The sequence below is a fragment of the Mustela erminea genome, chromosome 3, assembly GCF_009829155.1.
Source record: "Mustela erminea isolate mMusErm1 chromosome 3, mMusErm1.Pri, whole genome shotgun sequence".
In the NCBI taxonomy this organism is placed as follows: domain Eukaryota; kingdom Metazoa; phylum Chordata; class Mammalia; order Carnivora; family Mustelidae; genus Mustela; species Mustela erminea.
This window is the reverse complement of record NC_045616.1, coordinates 18074659-18099839: the sequence shown is the minus strand read 5'-3', so window position 1 is coordinate 18099839 and position 25181 is coordinate 18074659. Positions and strand designations below refer to the sequence as shown.

The 25181-nt window shown below is 36.7% G+C and overlaps 1 protein-coding gene across 4 annotated transcripts in view; it reads right to left on the bottom strand.

Moving 5' to 3' along the window:
- The window catches only part of AP3S1 (adaptor related protein complex 3 subunit sigma 1), a 78254-nt gene that overhangs the window by 6287 nt on the left and 46786 nt on the right, over positions 1-25181 (bottom strand). Inside the window, exons 4-6 of one of the 4 annotated variants that reach the window (XM_032335400.1) lie at positions 20926-20997; positions 3459-3566; positions 221-261 (exon numbers count right to left, since the gene is read on the bottom strand). In XM_032335400.1, coding sequence (XP_032191291.1) covers positions 226-261; positions 3459-3566; positions 20926-20997 — 216 coding nt within the window. In that variant the 3' untranslated portion in view covers positions 221-225. The remainder of the gene's footprint in view (positions 1-220; positions 262-3458; positions 3567-20925; positions 20998-25181) is intronic. The other 3 variants (XM_032335401.1, XM_032335398.1, XM_032335399.1) reach the window with 3 other exon arrangements.

Below are 25181 nucleotides of genomic sequence, written 5' to 3'. Positions count from 1 at the left end.
ACAGAACAAATATGACATCAATGAAACACTAGTAAAATACAGTAAGTCCAATAAAAGATGAAGAAACTACAAGGAGAAACTAGAATGAAAAATAGGCTACAGGGACTACATGGGTTCATTAACACAAAGAATTTTTGAGTCTGGCCTAAATAATTAATTGCCTTTGACATCATTTTGCTTTCCCTTTGTTAAAGTACAGTTTTCTCAAAGTCAGCAATACCTTGTCTACCTGTCCTGTCTGGGAGATTGAAAGATAAAGGTCTGTAAGAGAGAAGAATGGAAAGAGCTAGAAAGATCAGGATGTTCGGAAAAAAAGAAGACTGACTTTAAAAAAGTAGTGACTATATTCAGACCCATTTATTCATAACATGAAATACATAAAACCTAACAAGTCTCCCCAACCCCACCCCTCTACCTCCACCCCCAGGGAGTCCTTTTATTCCTAGGAAGATTCCTGAGTGCCTCTTAAACTTCCCCCAAATCCCACCAACCCCCCATCTTAAACCCTCCTTTCCCCAGACCCCAGTGTCATAGTAAACCATTTTTCTGTCAAATCAGGATAGATGAAAATACATTCAGAGCATATCTTAGTTTCTCCTCTCTTTAAAGATCTGGGAGATCTTTGCTTCTACCTGTCTAGGTTATTAGGAATTAAACTGGTCCACTTTCCACTGTCACCAGAAATATACTACCTTTAAACCAAAATAATAAAATCTTTAATTTCTGACAAAGTAAAGTCACCTAGGTATATCCATGTTGTGTCTTTAAAGTTGTATCTTAATTATACTCAGGCTGATTTTTAAAAAATAAATGCTATTCTCAATACCATTTAAATTAATCTTAAAAGAATGATAATCAGGTCTTTTCATCAACCATGATATTCTAAATTTTAATTATTTCTTGACAAGTTTTTGCTTGCATAATAAATTTTAACTAAAGTTTAAGGAAGACTCAGATTAATTAAAGCTTATAGTGTGTTCTCAAATAATTTTGGATTATTCTGCAGTTATATATTTGGTATATACATATCTAGTTTAAGTAAAAGGGAAATGGGATCCATACTGAAAACTCTTAACATTCCAATGTATCTGGAAAAAAGGTGGTAGTCTTCCAAACATATTACAAAAATTACTGAAGAATAGCACAAAGCCAACATTATTTTTGGCATAATTTTTTAAAATAGTGATCACGACTAAATGGCCTCACTTTGACTCAAAATTCTATTTTATAACTAAAATAGTAGCAGACATCACATATAGAGAAGCACCTGATTTAAAAAAAACATAATGTTGTGGTCTATTCCCAGACTTAAAATATATTTCCTACTAGAGGAGAAAAATTAATTTGTAGTAGGTAACAGCTAACTATACAAATTAAAAGATCAGTGGATGAAAAATATCAGTACCTTTTCCACCAGTATTAAAAACATTTTAAACATAATTGTTTCTGTGAGGAGATTTTTTTAAGTTACAGTATTCTTAAAACTATTTCCATTGAAAATGTAAAATTTTGTATTTTACTGCTCTATTTTACAGATAAGGAAAAATTGCCTCATTAGCCAAGTGTTACTGGACAATCAGAAAGCAAATATCCATTATGCAATTATTATAGGTCCTTCGTAACTTTTGTCAGTATGTTAATAGCAAACCAAGGACAAAAAAGAAAAAAATAAAAAAGAGGACACCACCAATGAAAAGAAGTTAAAAACCTGGAATATGAACATTCCAGACAAAAGGTCAATATATTTTTTACAGATGATTACACAGAAGTCACAAATTCCCACATATCCATTCATTTCTGACTGATTATTAAAGGATTGTGTCACTGTCTGTCTCTTGGCATTTAGAATCTATATCCATAGGTTTTTGTAAAGCAAATTTGCACAAATTACATAAAACTTCAAGTTATCACTTATGACTTTAATAGCTCAGAGGTTATAGTAAATCTTTTATTATACTAAATAAGATAAGACAAACCAACTATACTAAATAATATTGTGAGTTCTTTTCCTTGTCCTAAAACAAAACTTTCTGTATTAATCTCGTTTGTTTTCCCTTTTCAAAACCCAGTATTTTAAAAATTGGCTGTAGGACACACCAAATATTAGTAGTTATTTAAGAGTCATCATTTTAAGTCTCTCCTTTAGGCAACTCACAGGGATGGTAAATTGAGTTATAGAGAAATGCAGGACTATTTCACTTTAAAAGAGAACACTGGAAAATGTTTTTCTACAAAGCTTCAACTGTTTCTAACCCTCAGGTTTTGGATTTAGCCATCTTCCTGTGTTTCATTCAATTCCAATGAAGATAGCATTATGTTAAACTGATTCTTTAAAATGCCAACAAGATAAAAATTCTTTAGAACTCACCTGCTATAAATTAACACTAGCATATTTTTAATACCTTGCTGCTTTTATAGTAATAATCACTGTAAATCAACCAAGCACCTGAGCTGGTATTAATCATTATAAATAAAATTTATTTTTCTAGTCTTAGTTATGACTATAACTATGAAAGGTAACAAGTATAGTGCTGAATGACATGTCAAAACCATTCATCTTTCTAAACTTCTGCTAGAGTAACAAGAACTACAGTGGCTCAATTACAATACTTGTTATTGATACTCAGCCTAATACTGAGGAAAGAGTCACGAAAATTCTAAGGTAGGGTTTTACACAATGCTCAGGTGCTGGTTGATCCTCACACACCTCATCTAACAGCACAAAGCTAAGCACGTGTAACTAACCAAATCTTCCTCCTATAGAATACAGAAAAAGCCATGAACACATGTATCATTGTATAAAATATGTGATATGTAGCCAGCTTGTCAGTGACTTCTGGAAGGATCCAGAATTAAAAGATTAAAGCAATGAATTTCTTTTTTCAGTGTTCACTCAGGCTTGCGAAGCACGAGGTAGAACACTACTTCCTCATGAGAATTCCATTTCCTCTCCTTTCCTTTTCCAGAAATAGTTCTGTGACACCAAAATTATATATCTTTAAAATATCAGGTCTAAGATTTCCTTGATGATTACTAAGGTTTTGTAGAGCAAATACTGATTTCATTATTCAAACACATAGTTTCTTTTTTAAGCTATTAAGAATCTGGAATTGTGTTTATTACCCAAGGCAGTTATAACCGTGGTTAAAAAAAGAGAACATGATCTCTGTCTGTCAAATAAATAAATAAAATCTTTAAAAAAAAAAAAAAAAAAAAAAAAAAAAAAAAAAAAAAAAAAAAAAAAAAAAAAAAAAGAGAACATGAAACTATCAGGTAGTTAGTAGTCACAGAACATTTAACATACTAAGATACATATATTCAATTTTTTTAAAAACTGAATAAGCCTATCAGCTGTATTTAAGGGTGATACTGAAGGACAAACAGTGAAAGCTACACATCATGCATAATTTATGATCATGCTTACTACCTCCATCAACTAGAGAGCTTTCCATTCTTACCTCAGATTTCTCCAGCTTATTTTGTGCATCAATTTGAGTAACAATCTCATTCATGTTGGTCTCCAGTACCATTCCCCCCATCACCATTTCTGCAAGAATATTGTGAACCTAAAGGGAAAAATAACATACTATAAAGAAAATTCAGTACAAAAATGTTTCATCATTCCAGCAGCTTTTGTTTCAAACACTGCTGTGACTACTTCATAAGTATGAAGTGTAAAATAAAAATAGTTTGGAGGGCTTACAATCCATGTTTGCTACTACTATGCAGCCTGAGACAGTTACAGAACCTCTTTAAGTCTTAGTTTAATGGGTTCTAAAACAGATATTAATAGTGTCTCCTTCCTAGACTGTTGAAAGGATTAAATGAGGTCATCCCTGGAAGTGCTGAAAACAAAGTAAATGAGCAATAAACACCAACTATTGCTGTAACCAGTTTAACGTTAAAAAAGTATCTACAATGGCCTTTTATGCCAGATTCTTGGCCAATAATTATTAAGCTGTTCTATACTCAAGGCACTTAATGAAGCTATGTGACACTGCAACAAGCTCCTGATTGAAATAAAGCAAAATTTCTTATTATTGTGGGTATTTTAAAAATGTTTTTGTCCCAAATACCTCCATATATGTAATACTTAGATTTTTTTATCATCAAATATACAATCTTACAGTGACTAAAAACAGCATCTTCCACTGGGGAGAAGAAATATAATCCAGGTGTTTTTTCACAGGTAGTTACTGAATCAAAAATCACCAACTCAAAGGTGAACTAGGGTATCACAGAATAGCATACTTTGTTATAATTTTTAAAAAACAACATGGTGGTATAAAGAATGGAGACTCTGAAATTAGGTATGAATACTGACTCTACCAAGCGTTAGTTGTATGCCCTTCAGCAGCCATACAACTGTTACCTTATCTGTGAAATAGAGATAAAAGTAGTATAGACACCTCATCCAGTCATCATAAGGATTAAAAAAATTGATGCAGGGATGCCTGGGTGGCTCAGTTGGTTAAGCAGCTGCCTTCGGCTCAGGTCATGATCCCAGCGTCCTGGGATCGAGTCCCATATCGGGCTCCTTGCTCGGCAGGGAGCCTGCTTCTCCCTCTGCCTCTGCCTGCCTCTCTGTCTGCCTGTGCTCGCTCGCTCTCTCCCTCTATCTCTGACAAATAAATAAATAAAATCTTAAAAAAAAAATTGATGCAAAGTATGTAGCATTGAGCCTAAAAGAAACTATGAAGTAATTTTATTTTATTTGTTTTAGAGAGAGAGGGTGCGCACGAACATGGGGTTAGGAGCAGAGAGAAAGAATTCCAAGGAGACTCCTTCCTGAGGGCAGAGCCAGACACAGGGCTCCATCCCAGGACCCTGAGATCATGACCTGAGTCAAAATCAAAAAGTAGGTAATAAAGTAGCTTAACCTACTGAGCCACCCAGATGCCCCCAGTAATTTTATTTTAAGCAAAAACTGTTTTTGGCTAAATAGGTAATTACCAAATTCGATTTCCATTCCTTTATAAGACTGCATGCAAATGTATACATGATTTTTAAATCCTAACATCATTTACTAATTTTCATTTTGGAAAGATGGACACCTCACATATAACTCTTGAAGAAAGAATTATAGAAATTACTCTTCCTAGCAAACAAAACCAGAAACCACAATTGTTTTAAAAACTAGTGCTAGTCCACAATAGCCAAACTATGGAAAGAACCTAGATGTCCATCAACAGATGAATGGATCAAGAAGATGTGGTATATATACACAATGGAATACTATGCAGCCATCAAAAGAAATGAAATCTTGCCATTTGCGACGACGTGGTTGGAACTAGAGGATATTATGCTTAGTGAAATAAGTCAATCGGAGAAAGACAACTATCATATGATCTCCCTGATATGAGGAAGTGGAGAGGCAATGTGGGGGGCTTGGGGAGTAGGAAAAGAAAAAATGAAAGAAGATGGGATTGGGAGGGAGACAAACCATAAAAGACTCAATCTAAAAAAACAGACTGAGTGTTGCTGGGGGGAGGGGGGATGAGAGAGGATGGTGGGGATATGGACATTGGGGAGGGTATGTGCTATGAGTGCTGTGAAGTGTGTAAACCTGGCGATTCACATACCTGTACCCCTGGGGATAAAAACACATTATATGTTTATTAAAAAATTTAAAAATTAAATTTAAAAAATCTTAAAAAAAAAAAACTAGTGCTAAAAAAAAAAAACTAGTGCTGAATATCATCACTCCCAACTGCTATCCCTTTTGTGACTAAAAACCACTTTTATTTAATTCTCACATTAACCTTTGTAACAGTTAAGAAAATAAACCAGCTTACTCAAGACACAAACAAATATGTAGCAAACGAACAATTCAAACCTAAGTCTGAGTGACCCAAGTCTCATTCTTTGCTTTCTTCTGTTAAACTAATACATCAAATCGATACAGTAAATTAATTTTTAGTCATAATCTATGAAGATTCAATTAAAGGTCAAGAAGGTGATTGGATGATAAAATATAATTACCCTACAACAGCTAACAGGTTTCAATCATATGGAGGAAAAGTGTTAAGAAAGAAAGCCCACGGCCAGCGACATTAAGACTTCTGTTTTATCAGAACTTTCCCTCTTTTTCTTTTTTTAAGATTTTATTTATTTATCTGACAGAGATCACAAGTAGGCAGAGAAGCAGGCAGAGAGAGAGGGGGAAGCAGGCTCCCCACTGAGCAGAGAGCCTATTGTGGGGCTTGATCCAGGATGCTGGGATCATGACCTGAGCCAAAGGCAGAGGCTTAACCCATTGAGCCACCCAGGCGCCCCTACCCTCTTCTTTTTAAAACAAATTCTCACGAGAAAGCACAATTTGTAATGCTGATAAAAGTACAGCAACTCCAGTGAATCTTGGAGCACTGCATCAAAAACTAATGATGTATTTTAGGGTGACTAACATAACACAATAAAAATTAAAACAAACAAACAAAAAGTGCAGCAACTCTACCAACCCCACCTTGTTCAGGCTTATACATTTACTACTGCCTTTCCAGAAATCTCAGAAACACATGTTTAGTGTTTTAGTGGAAGCCATAGATTTCAGTATTATAGAAATGTTTACAAAGGTTAGAGGTATTAAAATATGAGTAGCCTGCAAATGTGGGTCATACTCAAGAAATACTAGGAACATATGTCAACTTAATAAGGACTAAGATGTAATTTTGTCCTCAAAGTAAAAATAACTCCTATGAAAGCAAATTCAGAAATCTCAAGAAGATAAAAAATACAAATCTCATTTGTATTTAGCCTGTGAGCTAAATCCTTAAGCATAATCTCATTTATTAGAAATATAATATATATTTATTAAAAATAAAATATATAATAAATGCCAAAAGGATATATCCTAGGTGACGAGGTAGAAATTCCAGAGATCAACAATATAGGAATGAGAATTATCAATTGGGAGATGAATCCAACATTATTAAGGTCATGGTATTCAAATAAGGTATGGAGGGACCATTTAGAAGCTATCTAGTGAAAGAAAACTTCATATTCTAATAACTGGGAGGAATTTTTAGCAGACTTAGTAAGAGAAAGAAGATGATAAAAGCTTTGCTTTTAGCTTAGCCCTAACACATAGGCTGACATATTCTAGCATTTTGTTTTATAAATTTTACCCAAAACAGATTTTTTTTTTCTTTTTTAAAGAGAGAGAGGGCGCCTGGGTGGCTCAGTGGGTTAAGCCGCTGCCTTCGGCTCAGGTCATGATCTCAGGGTCCTGATCGAGTCCCGCATCGGGCTCTCTGCTCAGCGGGGAGCCTGCTTCCCTCTCTCTCTCTCTGCCTGCCTCTCTGACTACTTGTGATTTCTCTCTGTCAAATAAATAAATAAAATCTTTAAAAAATAAAAAAATAAAATAAAGAGAGAGAGTGCAGGGGCACCTGGGTGGCTCAGTGGGTTAAGGCCTCTACCTTCGGCTCAGGTCATGATCCCAGCGTCCTGGGACCAAGCCCCGAGTCGGGCTCTCTGCTCAGCGGGGAGCATGCTTCCCTTCCTCTCTCTCTGCCTGCCTCTCTGCCTACTTGTGATCTCTGTCTGTCAGATAAATAAATAAAATCTTTTAAAAAAAGAGAGAGAGAGAGAAAGAGTGCACAAGAGAGGGATGGGGAAAGGGAGAGAGAGAATCTCAAGCAGGCTCCACACCCAGCAAGGAGCCCAACGTGGGGCTGGATCTCACAACTCTGAGATCAGGACCTGAGCTGAAATCAGAAATCGGACACTTAACCAACTGAGCCACTCAAGCATCTCTTACTTAAAGCAGATTTTAATGGAAATAAAAGGGTAACATTATGCTTAAAATATAATTCATCTACTAAATTGCTTTGATGTTCACCTAAGATAAAGGTTGAATGGGCTTTTTCTTGAATTTTCATAGGTATTTAATTTTTTTAAAAAACTAGCAAATACCACATTATTAATGTATTTTTGCTTTTTTGTTTGTTTTTAACTATATATGTCCGATCTACGCAACTCCATACTTCTTCTAGGTCTCTCTATTCAAAGATAATCACAGTTCATTCTATCTTGAACAGGTTTCCCCCACTTTCCCAAAGTTCCCCGTACACCCTTCACTTTTTAAAAAGGCCTACATTCATACCTGATTTTGCTAACTGAAAGAAATCCAAAGAGAATTTTCCCTTCTGTGAAAGGGTAATTGCTTCTTTGCTTTAAACCACTTTGGCTTACAAAATGTTTCAAAGGAACACTCTACGTTTTAGACAACAAGGGAAACCTGCATATCGTTCACAAAAACTTCTTAGGCATATACTTGTTATGTGTGTGTAAAGGTATGTCTAATTTATACAAATGAGATCATGTAACATACACATAAAGTCACAGTTCTGCAAGAGAATAAAGAATGGACTGAAAGAGGCAGTAGAAAATAAGGATGTGAATTAAGAAAATAATAAAGGATACTGGTGCCTGGTCTATGTACAAGAATGATCAATGAAACTTTGTTGGTAAGAGTAAAGAAACAAAACCACAGAACTGTAAAATGGTGAATCCACACTATTTGTTTTACGTTTCTACTCAAATTCCAGTTAGTATATGGTATAATATTAGTTTCAGGTATACAGTATGGTGATTCAACATTTACTTAAAACAGCTGGTGCTCATCACAAGTGTACTCCTCAATCCCTATTACCTGTTTCACCTCTCCCTCCCACCCACCCCTGCTTTGGGGACCATCAGCTTGTTCTTCATAGTCAAGACTCTAGGGCACCTTGCTCAGCATTCAGCAGGGAGTCTGCTTCTCTCCCTCTCTCTCGCTCCCTCTGCCCCTACCCCAAATAAATAAATCTTTAAAAAAAGAAAAAGTGTGTTTCTTAGATGTACACTGATAATTACCACACACTTAAAAACGAGACATCAAGGGGCACCTGGGTGGCTTGGTGGGTTAAAGCCTCTGCCTTTGGCTCGGGTCATGATCCCAGGGTCCTGGGATGGTGCCCCACATCGGGCTCTCTGCTCCTCGTCCCCCACCACACCCGTCTACCTGTGATCTCTGTCTGTCAAATAAATAAATAAAATCTTTTTTAAAAAATGAGACATCTAGAGATTCCTCAGTAATATAGATTATTAGATGAAAAGTGAATGGGACAGAATAATATCTATAATATGGTCCCACTGAGGTTTACAAAAAAAAAAAAAATTACATATACGTACACACTCAGATATACCCAGAAAGTTCCTGGAAAGACAAATACTTTTTAGTCATTTACCTACTGAAGGACATCTTGTTTGTCTCCAAGTATGTCCAATTATGGAAAAGGCTGCTATAAACATGTGTGCAGGTTTTTTTGGTAGACTTATTTTCAACTCCTTTGGATAAACACCAAAGAGCATGATTGCTGGCTTATATCATAAGAACATGTTTAGTTTTGTCAGAAACCACCACAATGTCTTCCAAAGTGGCTGCACCATTTTGCATTCCCACCAGCAATGAATCAGAGTTCCTTGCCAGCACTAGGTGTTGTCAAGTGTTCCAGATTTTGGCCATTCTAACTGGAGGACTGAGGGAGAACAAAGATGGGTCTTTCACTTCATCATTTTTGTTTATGTTTTGAAAACTTTTAGCATGTTTATATATTTAAAAAAAAAACAAACCCTTGGTAAAAATAAAAGAGTGACCATGCAGTAATTCAGAGGAATAATTTAAAGGCTATAGTCATGCATATACTGAAGCTGTTTAAGAGGCAGCACAAAGGTGTTGAATATTTGTTAGTGATAAGACAAGCATGCCATTTTTTCCATGCATTTTTTTTCCTAAAGATTTTATTTATTTGAGAGAGAGAGAGAGACCACATGTGCACAAGCAGGAGGGGCAGAAAGAGAGGGAGAAGGAGACTCCCTGCTGAGCAGGGAGCCCAACATGGGACTCCATGCCAGGACCCTGAGATCATGACCTGAGCTGAAGGCCGACGCTTCACTGACTGAGTCAACCAGGCGCCCTCCATACATTTATTTATTTTATTATTTTATTTAAATTTTTTTATTTAAAATATTTAAAAATTTTTTAAATTTAAGTTTTTATTTAAATTCTAGTTAGTTAACATAAAGCGTAATACTTGTTTTGGGAGCAGAATTTTGTAATTCAACACTTAAATATAACACCCAGTGCTTATCACAAGTGTCCCCCTTAATGCCAATCAGCCACCTAGCCCATCCCCCACCCACCTCCCCTTCCAGCCACTGTCTGTTCTCTACAGTCAAGAGTCTCTTACGGTTTGCCTCCCTTTTTCCTTCCCCTATGTCCACCGGTTTGTTTCTTAAATTCCATATGTTAAGTGAAATCATATGGTATGTTTCTTTCTCTGACTTAACTTCGATGAACATAATACTTCCTAGCTGCATCCACATTGTTGCAAGTGGCAAGCTTTCATTCTCTTTGATGGCTGAGCAGTATTCCATTATATCTACACCACATCTTCTTTACCCATTCATCAGTCGATGGACACGGACTCTACATAATTTGGCTATTGCTGATAATGCTGCTATAAACAGTGCGGTGCATGTGCCCCTCTGAATCAGTATTTTTGTATCCTTTGGGTAAATACCTAGTGGTGCAATTGCTGTATTGTAGGGTAGTTCTTTTTTAATGTCTTGAGGAACATCCATACTGTATTCCAAAGTGCTGCACTTTCATGCATTTAAATAGTAAAAATTCTGGGATGCCTGGGTGGCTCAGTGGGTTAGGCGGCTGCCTTCGGCTCAGGTCATGATCCTAACATCCTGGGATTGAGTCCCACATCAGGCTCCTTGCTCAAGAGGAGCCTGCTTCTCCCTCTGCCTGCCTGTGTTCTCTCTCTCTCTGACAAATAAATAAATAAAATCTTTAAGAAATAAAAATAAATAGTAAAAATTCTATCTCAAAGATAAGTCAGTGCAGAACTTGGAGACTTTTGCTTAATGCTACTCTAACTTATTTAAGATTAAATGGCCTATTATTATTATTTTTTAAAGATTTTATTTTTATTTATTTAACAGACAGAAATCACAAGTAGGCAGAGAAGCAGGCAGAGAGAGAGGAGGAAGCAGGCTCCCCGCTGAGCAGAGAGCCGGATGCGGAACTCGATCCCAAGACCGTGGGATCATGACCTGAGCCAGAGGCAGAGGCTTTAACCCACTGAGCCACCCAGGCACCTGGTCTCTATATTATTATTATTTATAAAATATATTGTACATTGTGGGTATCTAATAAATATTATATACAATTTTTTCTTCAAAATTATTTATCTCAATTATCTCAAAATTCAAAAGTTAAAGAACAAACCATATGGGTTTTTTTAAAGCAATTTTTAGTATTCCATTTGTAAAACATGTTTATTAAATTTTTTTTTAAAGCTTTTATTTAAATTCCCATTAGTTAACATACAGTGTAGTATTAGTTTCAGGTGTGCAATATAGTGATTCAAACCTTCCAGACATTCCCCAGTGCTCATCACACATGTTTGTTAAATACTTACTTAAAGGGCTTACTGGACAGCAGCAGCCTGGTTTGAGTAAAGCGTACGTAACCATTGGAAAGTAAAATGAAGACTAAATCAAACACATTTCACTTTTTAACAATAACAAGCCCTCTACTAGACTGAAGCAAATATAAAAAGGGACAAAGAAAGGAAAAAAAGTCAAATTATACAGATTCCTTTCTACAGTCACTTGTTTGCAGAGCATAAAAGTTAACTTTGCTATAACTTATGTTAGAAATGAAATCCTCTGCACCAAGTATTCTTACTTTCACTATCTTAATATCTGACTATGGGGTGGTCAAGTAATATGTGGCATATCATTCTGTTTAATTCTCCACCTAAGAATAAAGCTGATATGCATGTATTGATATGGTTCACCTAAAGACAGATGAAGTTAACAAAGCCAGGCATAGCACACTGTACAAAATAAAAACAAATAAAAAAAATAAAAAACTGGGGCACCCCGTGGTTCAGTCATTAAGCATCTGCCTTCTGCTCAGGTCAGGATTCCTGGGTTCGAGCCCCGCATTGGGAGCCTGCTTCTCCCTGTCCCACTCCACCTGCTTGTGTTCCCTCTCTCATTCTCTCAAATAAATTTTTAAAAATCTTTAAAAACAAACAAAACTCTATCAATCACTAAACCAAGAGAGAACTATGTATATCTTTGAAAATATATAGGAAAATAGTCTAGAAGCCTACCTAGCCAAATTATTAAAAGAAATTACTTCAGGGAAACAGTGTAGGATGGGGCTGAGTTTATATAAGGAGGGGGACAAGGTAAGAAGAACTTCAATGTTTAATCATATAGCCTTTAGTATTGTTTGACTTCTTTGTTTCTACAGAAAGATAAATATTATTATTGTAATTTAAAAATAATAAAATATTTTACTATGGATAACAGTACAATGTTCTTTAATGGTTGTATGTCTGTCAGAGATATAAACAGACAGTCAGATATCACATATCCTCCTAAAATAACTACAAACTACTTGAGAATTGGGATAAGGGCATATTCTTCATATAACCCTGCAGAGTGTTAAGCACTAAGTATTTTGTAAAATGTGTTTTGGAAGGAACACCTCCTTTACCTCTCCTTGCAGAAAGATACCATAAGACATGATTTTTTAAAAAGATTTATTTATCCATCTTAGGGATAGAGTGAGTGTGTGTGTGTGAGTACATGCAGGAACGGGAGAGGAGGAGGAAGAGAAATCCCAAGCGGACTCCGTGCTGACTGCAGGGCCCCAGGCAGGGCTTGATCCCACAACCCTGAGATCACTATCCCAGGAGAAACCAAGAGTGAGACGCTCAACTGACTGTACCACCCAAGCGCCCAAGATACCATTTTTAAATTATTAACAATAGCCATTTATGATGAAGTGATCAATTATTTTATTTTTTTCAACACAGGTTCTTGCTGGCTGTTTTTCTGTGTGCATGTTTTTTAGATTTATTTGAGAGAGAAAGTGAGTGAGCGAGAGTGAGGGGAGAGATAGAGGGAGATGGAGAGAATCTCAAGCAGATTCCCTGCTGAGCATGGCTCCCCATGTGGGGCTCCATCTCATGACCCTGAGATCATGAGCTCAGCTGAAATCAAGAGCTGGACACTTCAAGTGACTGAGCCATCCAGTTCCCCCAATGATCAACTATTTTAAATTATGTTAGAGAAGTTCAATTTATATACTTCTGTTGGTCATGTTGTTGTTACTAATTTGATAATAAAATTTTAATATATATATATTTTCTAATAAAAATTCTAAACAATGTACCTCAAGTAATCTATTAATACCTGTAGTTATAATTCTAATTGCTATAAAAAGAACTTTCTTCACATTTTGGTATTATACTCTTCAAGTCTAAGCTACAACTGATTATTTAAGAAACTATTATTTGGGGGCACCTGGGTGGCTCAGAGGGTTAAGCCTCTGCCTTCAGCTCAGGTCATGATCTCAGGGTCCTAGGATGGAGCCCTGCATCAGGCTCTCTGCTGAGCAGGGAGCCTGCTTACCCCTCTCTCTCTGCCTACTTGTAATGTGTCTGTCTCTTTCTCTCTCTGTCAAATAAATAAATAAAATCTTTAAATTTTAAAAAAAGAAACTACTATTTTACATACTACTAAAAAGGAAAAATACTGCAAATCAAATTATGACAAGCTATAGAATGTAACATGAATCCCAATCTCAAAAGTGTTATAATGTGAGAGAAAGTTGTAATCTTAAGAGTCTGTGACATACGGTATTTTCTCATCATTTTAAGCCCCACACAGGTTGCTAAATAAAATAAAAGCTATAATGAAGAAACTTAAGTAAAAAAATGACTGGGGGGTTTACTGGTGTCAGTGCTAACATTAAAGAGAAAAAAGCTTAGCTTCAGAAATAGATCCTCTCAAAAGATACAATTTCATTAAATCTAAAAATGTTTTTAAATTTTGTTATAATTATTCTCCAAAAGGATATCTGACATATCAAAGTGTCGCACAAATAAAAACTTTGAGTTGATAATATTATTCATCTTAAAGTGTTTGCTAAGAAAATAATCAGTTTTAGAGTCTTCTGGTTAATATTATCTTAAGACTGAGTCAGTTGAGCAGGTTCTGCTGCTAAAGAGTACTATCCCTCCCAAATTACTGGTTTCTTTCCTAGTATGTTATCAAAATCATGCCATTATAATATATCTATATATCAATAATATATATATATCATTAAAGAAAATCCTAAAGTATAACAATTTTGAAAATAATTCTGAAAGGAATTGGGAGTGTATTTTGTTAGTTTATCAAAATTCTGATATAATTTTTAAGACAAAAATAGAAAGGGAAAGTATATAACATATTAATAATAATGAAGACATTTGCTAATTGCTGACCAATGAAAAGCAACAGGGATAAAGTAATTCAAAGCAATAAGTAAGAGTATATCTATTTTGGCACACAGTGCATTTTATAAGAGCACTGAATAAGAATGTCTCAAAACCTGAAAATTCAAAATAGTCAAGTCTGATTTAAAAACTAGAAAGCTGTTCTACTTTCTATTCTATAATCTGGGCTGAGTATCAAGAAATTTTTTTTTAAAGCTGCTTATTATAAAAGTCAGAGTTGCTCATTAAAAGATCTGATTTTTCCGTTCCTGCTTTATGTGTTACTGGTGACCTGTATTTTAATGCTACAAATTCTTTTCATATTAATCCCACAAGTGCTTTAACAGTCAATGTTCTTTCATCCTTACCCACTAATTTACATCTTTCTTTGTTCTCCCTTCTTTAACTCATCACTTCTTATATCTCACATTTCCTTCTGTGTAATGTACCTTCTTTTAGAATTTCCTTTAGTAAAGGCCTGCTGGTAGCAAATTCTCCCATTATTTTTCTTTGACAATTGTTGTAATGTACTTTTTTTGACTTGAGAATTACAGTTGGACAGTTATTTTCTTTCAAAACTAGGTCTTCTAATTTCTGTGGTTGCTGTTGAGAAATCATTTCCCAATTTTATCACTGCTCTTGCGAAGGTAATGTTTCTTTTATTTCTGCATCCAGAAATAAAACTGGCATATCAAAAATGGTATTTTGGGGTGCCTGGGTGGCTCAGTGGGTTAAGCCTCTGCCTTCAGCTCAGGTCATGGTCCCAGGGTCCTGGGATCGAGCTCCGCATTGGGCGCTCTGCTCAGCGGGGAGCCTGCTTCCCCCCTCTCTGCCTGCCTTTCTGCCTACTTGTGATCTCTGTCTGTTAAATAACTTTAAAAAAAAATTTTTTTTAAAAATGGTATTTTAAGAGCTCTTTCTCTGCTCTTCAATTGTACTATCCTGAGTCTAAATGTAGATTTATTTTTATTTATTCTGCTTATGATTCTTGTATCTGTATATTAGTATCTTTCTTTAATTCTGGCAAATTCCCAGCTATTAGATACCCAGATATTATAAATAAGCCTTGTTCTTTCTCTCTTCTTCTGAAACTAAGAATAAATGTTTATTAGGCCTTTCTTGCTGTATCTTTCCTGACCTGTAAACCATCTTCCATATTTTCAATCTTGCTTGTCTTTTTTTTTTTAATTTTTAAAAGATTTTATTTATTTATTTGACAAACAGAGAGATCACAAGTAGGCAGAGAGGCAGGCAGAGGGAGCGGAGGGGAAGCAGGCTCTCCAATGAGCAGAGAGCCTGATGCGGGTCTCAAACCCAGGACCCTGATTATCACGACCTGAGCCGAAGGCAGAGGCTTAACCCACTGAGCCACCCAGGTGCCCCTTGCTTGTCTTTTTATGCTCCATTATGGACAACAGGTTCTATCTTTCCTTCTATTCAGATATGTGTAACCTATATTTTTATATATATTCATAAACTGGAATTTTCCATTTTGACATTTTTTTGTCTTTGAGAAATCCTACTGAGTTGTTTTTCAAATCATCTGTAATGGTTTTTGTTTAATATTTTACTCATTGTAAATTTTGATCAGAACTGACTTTCTAACAACTTGCTCAGTCAAGGGGGACAGGGTCTGGTGTGTCTGGGGCCAAGCTTTTGGCTGGTGCTGGCATGTCTGAGACATGAGCATGTCTGGAATTAAGCTTTCCAATGGCCCAACTAGGAGTCTGGTTAAAGAAAGGACGAACTGAGCAAATAAATAAATGCATCAGGAATAATGAGAACAAAAAGAGTGAGAATAATCAGAATAATCATTTACTGTCAGAGTAGCAAGTTGCAAATATAGGAAAGGAGAAGGCTAGAATACATTCTGTAGTGTTGCACTACACTCCAAGGTACTATGCAGAACTCAATGATTTTTGAAATATATACAAGATATAGAAAGAGATTAGGGGGTGCGTGGTGCGCACACACACACACACACACCCCTACATCTATTTCCCAGCTTGGCTCAGAGAACCAGGAAGACTACTACTCTGGTAGCAATGAGTAAATATGGTAATGAGATTGTCATTTCTAAACATCATTGTCCACTAGAAAGAACCAGGGTTCCTTAAACAAATAGCTGACTCAGGGCGCCTGGGTGGCTCAGTGGATTAAAGCCTCTGCCTTCGGCTCAGGTCGTGATCCCAGGGTTCTGGGATTGAGCCCTGCATCGGGCTCTCTGCTCAGCAGGGAGCTTGCTTCTTCCTCTCTCTCTCTGCCTGCTTCTCTGCCTACTTGTGATCTCTGTCAAATTAAAAAAAAGAAAAGAAAAGAAAAGAAAAGAAATACCTGACTCAGGGCTGGAAAGGAAACATGGAAGATGTTCTGTCCATAGAAAACGCCTAGGAAAAAATGACCAGCCTCATAACTATGAGCACCTCCATACTATGGTTTCCATATACCATTTCCAACTAAAAGGAATCAGGGCTCCTAGAAGGAACAGCTGATAACATGCCTAGAGTAGGAAATGAAGACAGGGGTTCTGCAACATCTAGTTGTACCAGAACAGGAACAGCTATCAAGTCCATGGAGGTGAGGGAATGGCAGAAGGACTCAGAAGACAATGTGTAGGGGCTCTCCCTTGAATAAATACAGGAAAATGTGAGCATCCAAAAGAGTAATATCTTCAGTGGACTAAAATAAATCAAGTATGTTAAAATTCCTATGTCACAGGGAACTCAAACAAGACAAAATCAAAAAGAACAATAATCATTTTTGGTGGGTATTAGGGAACTGATTGATCTGTTAGGAAAACTGACAGTAAAGAGAAATAATCTAGAATTGATCCTGTCTTTCCTATGTAAACTGTATCTTTTAAATCCATCATTTCTGTCTTAAAATAGATCGCTTCATTCAATTCATACTTAGGGCCCTGAATAATAACAGATATAACTGAAATTGGTACTTTCACTTTACCATGAGGTTGATCAAATTTTATTTATATATCCACCATCTTTTAAGTCAGATGTTTTACTGTTTATAATTTTATTAATGACTATGATCTCTTTCCTTGCTCTCTTAATCAAATAAATATGACTTTACTACTACTTATGAAACCTTGTTATGTGAGTGAGAAACCCTTCAGGTCAGATTTTCTCAGTGTATGTGCACGATCTTCAGTCTCCACATCCAAACCCATTTTACACAGGGAGACTGTCCCACTACTTCAGGGTGACTTTTGGATTAATCAAGTCCTAAAGCAGGCTGAGGGTTGTTGGCAAAATTCTGCAGCAGACCCTAAGAAAAAATGAGCTGAGCCAGTAATGATTCCTGACTGTTGTAAGATCCAGAGCTGCTTAAGAGTTGAAAATAATCCTACTTTTCTAGAAGGGCTTAAAATAAGACTAGAGTTGTTCTGGACAGAGCATGTAGGCATAGGAAAGGTCTATTTGACTGGTCTCTGACTCCTGCTATCCTAAAGCTTTTTGTCTCATTGCACTGAAGGAAAAAAAAAAAAAAACAAGTACTTAGCCCACAAAGAAGAGATATGGTTAGTTTTTGCAGGTTTTAAAACAGACACTATTGTGTGAAAGGAACAGACTATACATACTACATACTATATGGTCCCATTTCTCTTGAAGACTTGTTTCTGCACGTACTTGTACAAAAAAATCTAGAAATACACATACTCTAAAATGTTAACACTAGTGTTATTTAAACAATTAGACTGCGGTGGTTCTAACACTCCAGCACCCTAAGTAAGCAAACCAAAACATATGCCTATAAAGGACTCAAGGGTAGAAGTCAAAACCTAAAGACAACCAATCATAGTCAATTCAGCTCTCCCAAATAATACAACCGCTTGAGTTATAATCAATCAGATAATCCCTTTCTTTGCTTCTGCCTCTTTTCTATAAAAGCCTCTCCCCAGCTCCTGTTGGGAAGGATTCCTAACTGTCCATGGTTTTGCGTTGCCCAATATGAATCAATTTTTGTTCAAATAAACTTAGAAATTTTTTTTTTTTTTTTTTTTTTTTTTTTTTTTAAAGATTTTATTTATTTATTTGACAGAGAGAGATCACAAGTAGGCAGAGAGGCAGGCAGAGAGAGAGAGAGGAGGAGGAAGCAGGCTCCCCGCTGAGCAGAGAGCCCGATGCGGGACTCGATCCCAGGACCCTGAGATCATGACCTGAGCCGAAGGCAGCGGCTTAACCCACTGAGCCACCCAGGCGCCCTAAACTTAGAAATTTTTAATATGCCTCAGTTTTTCCACTAACATTAGGCCATCTTACAATTGAGATTACTTTCATTTATTTTCCACTTATGTGCATTTTTTTATTTTTCTAAAATGAAGTTTTCTAAAAGGAAGTTTTAAAAACACTGTGTCATGTATGAAAGCTGTAGATGAGTGGAGCTTAATTTCTCTACTGAGGAAATCTTTTATTCTCTAGGAAAAATGTGAAAACTTCACTCTTACTACAACATTTACCAGTGATTCCTCAATCTTCTTAAGAAATTGCTTGATTGCATAAGCTAATGATCTCTAACGATCATTTCATTTCTCTTAAAGATTTTATTTATTTGAGAGAGAGAGAGAGCAAGTACAAGCTGGGGAGACAGAGGGGCAGAGGGAGAAGCAGGCTCCCTGCAAGGGACTTGATCCCAGGACCCCGAGATCGTGACCTGACCCGAAGGCATATGCTTAACTGACTGAGCCACCCGGGTACCGTGAACAGTCTTTTTATTTTTTTATTTATTTTGTTTTATCTTTAAGATTTTATTTATTTGAGAGAGAGTGCAAGCAATCACAAGCAGGGGAAGAGGCAGAGGGAGAACGGGAAGGGAGAAGCAAGCTCCCCAGTGAGCAGGGAGCTGGACGTGGGGCTCCATCCCAGGACCTAGAGATCATGACGTGAGCCGAAGACAGATGCTTAACTGACTAAGCCACCCAGGTGCCCATGAACAGTCATTCTAAAAAGACCTTTTTAAAGTATTTTAATCCTGTACCAAAACCTAACTTTGAATACTGCAAACCCTAATGCCTAAAAATAACAGTGTGAAAAAGTGTAAGACACGATAATGTGAGAAAAGCAGTAGAAAACTCAAAATCGATTCTTAAAAATATCAAATTTAAGTTCTCTGTCCAAAATGAGTTGACACAAAATCAAATCATTTAGTAAATGAGAACTATGATCGAGAGGATTGGCTAATAATAAAGACATTGTTTTGATGGTTCACAAATAATAAAATGCATTCCTTCCTTGCACTGCATCTTGACCGTGTTAGCAGTTACATCAACTCTATGCATCTGCCAAGACTTAGTTATAACGGTATGCTCACAACTGCTGAATTCTAACGTGTGTAAATTATACTTATGTATATTTACATATATAATTAACATGTGTAAATTAAAGCTGATTTTTAAAAATCACATTTTCTACTAAAATTTTCAGCATATTATTTGACTACTTTATTCAATGGCTTAATCATTCCAAAACAATCCATTACATTACATAAACTTAATACAGAAGAAAATCTGCATATGTGGACGCTCTTCTTCCAAAATTCCTTTTCACCAGTACCCAGTAATACTGGCTAGAAAGTTCAGTCACCCTTCCCTCCTCTCACCTCCAGCTTTCAGCAGACCACTACATCCTGTCAAGTCACTTTTTTTCATCACTACTATAATGCTTTAGTTCACTTCTTTCTGGACTACTGCAAAAGACTTCTAATTGATTCCCTTGTCTTTAATCTCCTACCTACCAATCCAATCTTCATAATGTAGGAAAAAAAACCTATCTGGCAAAAAACAAAAACAAACAAACAAACAAACACCCCACCGATGTTCAACAAAGCAACAATAAATGCCAATAAACACTTGATTTAAAATATTAAAGTGCTTCAGAACAAAGCCCCAAATTCATGGTGCTGGGTGCCTGGGTGACTTGGTTGGTTGAGGGTCTGACTCTTGTTTTCAGTTCAGGTCATGATCTCAGGGTCTTGAGATCGAGCCCTGCGTCAGGCTCCACACTCAGTGTGGAGTCTGCTTGTCCCTCTCCCTCCCCAAGACAGTGTGCATGTGCTCACTGCTCGCTCACACGTGTTCTCTTTCCCCCTCTAAAATAAATAAATAACATCTAAACAAAACAAAACCTGTCCCACTAAAGGCACTTTAAAACTAAGCCACCTGATCAATACCAATTCCCCCTCCAAAACCTGTATTTTCTTTCACTGCCTCTAGAGTCATCCTCCATTTCCGACAGTGAAATACCTACAATCCTTACAAAATTCAACCTCAATGTAATTTCCTCCATTCACACTCTCCCAGGCAAAAGCAGGTAGGTCAGCTCTGTTCCCATGAACACTGAACACACTGCTCCTTATTAATGTCACTGTTTCATCCTCGAGATGTGGCTCTTTTGGGCAGGGTCTGAATCTTCACCAGGCACAGTGCCTGGCTCATAGCAAAAATAATTTATGACTTATACTAAATAAATAAAGGAATAAAAATAGTATTATTTGCTAAATCCATTTTTACCTTGAGAAATATAAATTACCATTTTTTCTCAGATAAAAAGGTTAGAAGATTTGACAATATAGAAAGTACCTTGTCTACATGGAAAATTAAATCCAGTTCACAGACATTTTCAAAACACTTGTCTAATGTTTCCACAAATACCTGAAGAAAAAGAAAAGAAAAAAAAAGGTTAAATGCTCTTGAGAACTGTATAAATTCATTCAAACCTATCATCTAGAAAGGAAACAATTCTTAACTGTGAACTAACACTTTTCTAATCTATTATCATATTTCTGTTTTTTTTTATTTTTTCACAATATTTTGATATTATGAAAACCATTCTTTTTTTTCCTATTTCTGTTTTAAATCAGATATTGTATTAAGTATAACAGGAGTAATTATTCTTCATGATTATTACATTTCGGTACATTAACACACAAAACAAAATAAACTTTGCTGAAAGTAACTAAGAACTAGAAATTCTTAGCACCATTACTTTAAAAAACACTGAAAAATACTCAAACAGGCTCCTTATCTTCATGTGAGGAGGAAAAAAAAGCTTATTGAAAATATTTATCAGTATAGATGCATGCAGTCCAAGTATCTACCACATCTAATGCTTTTAATTAGCAATTCAGCATAAAAGATCACTCAAAATTATTTATGGAAAGAGCAAAGACTTTGGAATCAGCCTTATCTGGGTTCAAACTCTGGCTTCAATACCATGCAGGGCCTTATGTGAGAAAGGGTTAACTCAGCAGGCACAGGATGCTCAAAACCTATACCTTCCCCCCAGATGGCCTGTTCATAGATGAGCCCTGGGCTCACTCCTGAGAACCAAGCTCCTGGGAATTGAGCTTGGAACCCTTGCAAAGTTCTGTCTGATAAGAGTGTTTGGCATGCCTGAGTCCTTGGGCGGCACCAAATACTAGTCTGAGCAGAGAGTTTATGCTAACAGTGTGATTTAGGATGAACATCTCCTTTTCTCTGAGATTCTAAAGCTGAAGTAAGCAAGCAAGGTCAGTCACAATGGTGACATACACCACTGCCTATATGACTGACCACCAACAAAAATCCTGAGGACACAGGCTGGGGGAGGGTCCCTGATTGTGAGCACACTGTACACCTTACCACATGTCATTTCTGGGGGAATTAAACACATCTTGTGTGACTCCACTGGGCAGGGACACCTTGAAGCCTGCCTTTGGTTTTCTCCAGACAACCCCTGATGGGCTTTGGATTATCTTACCGTTTATTATCACTGTAATAAACCCAAACTATGAGCACAGCAACTTCTGAGCCCTGTGAATCCTAATGGCTCAGTGAGATCATCTTGAAGACCCCTGACATAAGCTTTCAAAACTTAATCTCTTAAATTCTACCTTGCATAGGTTGTCACTATCTCTTCTATGCCCACCACCCTTCTCAAATTTAACTGTCACAGACAGAATGACCACACAATTTATCAGACAAACTGGGGCATGAAGAGTAAAAGGGAGCAGCTAAGATTGTGTAATTATTATAATAGTATGCAATGGTATCATAATTTCGTAACAGCCTGGAACAAAAGATGCAAAGCAGGGCTTTTCCTAGCAAACTGAAGTGTACGCTTACTCTATTCACAGGTGACCCCAAAGGACCAAGAGTAAAATGGAAACAGCAGGCTTCTTGCTAAACTGGTCCTACCTCAGGCCAATTTATACAGACCCCCCCAGACCAAGGTTCCTTCCACCAGTGCAGAAGTGTAAGATGGAGGAAACAACATCAACACTATATAGCCATAATCAGTATTGCCTTAGACCAGGGGTTGGCAAGTTTCCTCTGCAAAGGGTCAGATAGTAAATATGTTAGTTTTGAGGGCAACAAAAAGCAGATAGATACATAATAAACAAGGTGCATATCTCTGCTCCAATAAAACTTAACAAAAAGGTGTAGCAGGCTGGATTTGACCTGCTGTCATCTGCTGCTCCCTGGCTTAGAGCAAAGTCACTAGGAGAAATTAAAGGTCTGTAAGTAACCAAAAATATACAGTTTTACTCAGTGATTTCATTCAAGAGAAGGCAATTCTTCAGATGACCAACTGTGGAGCACACACAAGTCAGCCTCAAGGGAGTTTCTAGTTTAGTTCAATTCTGAGGTAGGTGGAAAGTAAGTAACAGCCACTCAAATTCCCAACTTTATCTATTTCTCCTCAAGGCCTTGATGACGTGTGCACACTGGAATGATTCCACTCAGTCTACTTAAAACTAATTCAGATCATTTCCTTCTTGTTAAAACAGACTCTTGTTATAAGCACTGAATGGGATAATGCTGTTTGAGCACAGAGTTGAACAAGCTTAACAAATGTTAACTTCTGAGGGAAAGTAAGAATGTGAGAAGAAGAAAAAACCTTTCTCACTGAAAACGAACAAAATACTTGTTTAAGTTGGACATGGTCTGATTTCCAATTTGTAACATCACAGTTAAATAACATATGGGAAGAAAAGCCATTTAAGTTCTGCCCCCCCTTCAGAAAATTTTTACTGAAGTATAACCTACATACAGAGAAGTACACAAATCACAACAAAGTATAATCTGATGAATTCACAAAGTAAGTACATCTGTGTAACCAACACCCAAATCAAGTGTCAGAATAGCACCAGCACACGAAAAGCCCCTCATACTCCACCAGCCACCATCACCATCACAGGTAACCACTACCCTGCTCTCCACTATAAGCATGTTCTACCGATTTCTGAACTATATTAAATGAAATCACACAGAATATAATCTTTTGTGAGTTGCATCTTTTAGTCATCATTATTTTTGTGAGATTCATTTATTACATAATATGAAAGCTGATTCATTCTCATTTACAGTATGCAATTGTTATGAATATACCACAATGTATTTACCTGTCGAGTTTGGGTTGTTTCCAGCACAAGGTCATTAGCACTGCTAAGCATACTTGCATCCATGTCTATTACTGAATGTATGCACACATACCTACCCAATGCATGCAGAGGAGAACTGTGGGGTGACAGAGGAGCAAATATTCAGCTTCAGCAGATAGCACCAAACAGATATTCTTTTCTTTTTTTTAAAAGATTTATTTATTTACCTTAGAGAGAGAACAAGCAAATTGGGAGAGGGGCAGAGGAAGAGAGTCCTCAAGCAGACTCCCCACTGAGCAGGGAGCTGGAGGACAGAGGGCTCGATCCAGGATCCTACGACCCTGAGATCATGAGCTGAGCCAAAACCAAGAGTCAGACACCCAACCAACTGAGCCACCCAGGTGCCCTACCAACAGATTTTCAAAGTAATTATAAAACTTCATACTCCAGGGATGCTTGGGTGGCTCAGTCGGTTAAGCCGCTGCCTTCAGCTCAGGTCGAGATCCCAGAGTCCTGGGATTGAGTCCTGCATCCGGCTCCTTGCTCAGCAGGGAGCCTGCTTCTCTCTTAGCCTCTGCCTACGACTCTGCCAGCTTGCACGCACGCACTCACTCTCGCGTTCTCTCCCTCTCTGACAAATAAATAATTAATTTAAAAAAAAAAGACTTCATACTCCAAACAGCAGTATATGAGAATTCCAAAAATTATGCATCTTTGTTAGCACTTTATGTTGTCAATCTTTTCATTTTAACCATTCTTATGTGTGTGTGGTAGTATGTCATTATAATATCAATTTGATTGTCCCTGATGGCTAATAAAACTGAGCACTGTTTCAAGTTTATCAGCTATTTGGATAGCTTTCTTCAGGATGTCCATTCAAGACTTCTGTTCATTTTTGGACCAGTCTGTCCCTTCCTTCTTGTATCTAGAACTTCTTTACATACTCTAGACATCTACATGTATTACACCTATCTTCTCCTGTTTTGTGGCGTACCTTTTTATTCTCCTAGCAATATTCTTGGAAGTTTTAATTTTCAGTATTTTCCAATTAACACCACTTTTCTTTAAGGTTAATATTTTTTTTAAATGTTCAATTTACAAAATCTTTGCCTACAGCAATGCTAGGAAGATATTCTCCCAGAAAAAAACAAAAGCTTTGTTTTATTTCTCATGTTTGAACTGAATCTAGTAGAAATATGGCGTGAGTTGGTCTTCTTTAATTTAAAATCATGATTAGGGGTGCTTGGCTGGCTCAGTTGGTACGGCATGTGACTCTTAACCTCAGGGTCATGAGTTCAAGCCCCACGTGGGCATGGAGCCTATTTAAAATAAAAAAATAAATAAATAATTAGACTTACTCATCAGAATAAAGTTTCTAGTATGCCTGTACTTTTCCACAGTTACTTCTTCCAAACCCACTGGTTTGATTATCCATGTATGATAGTTATACATTCTTTTTAACCATCAGAAGAT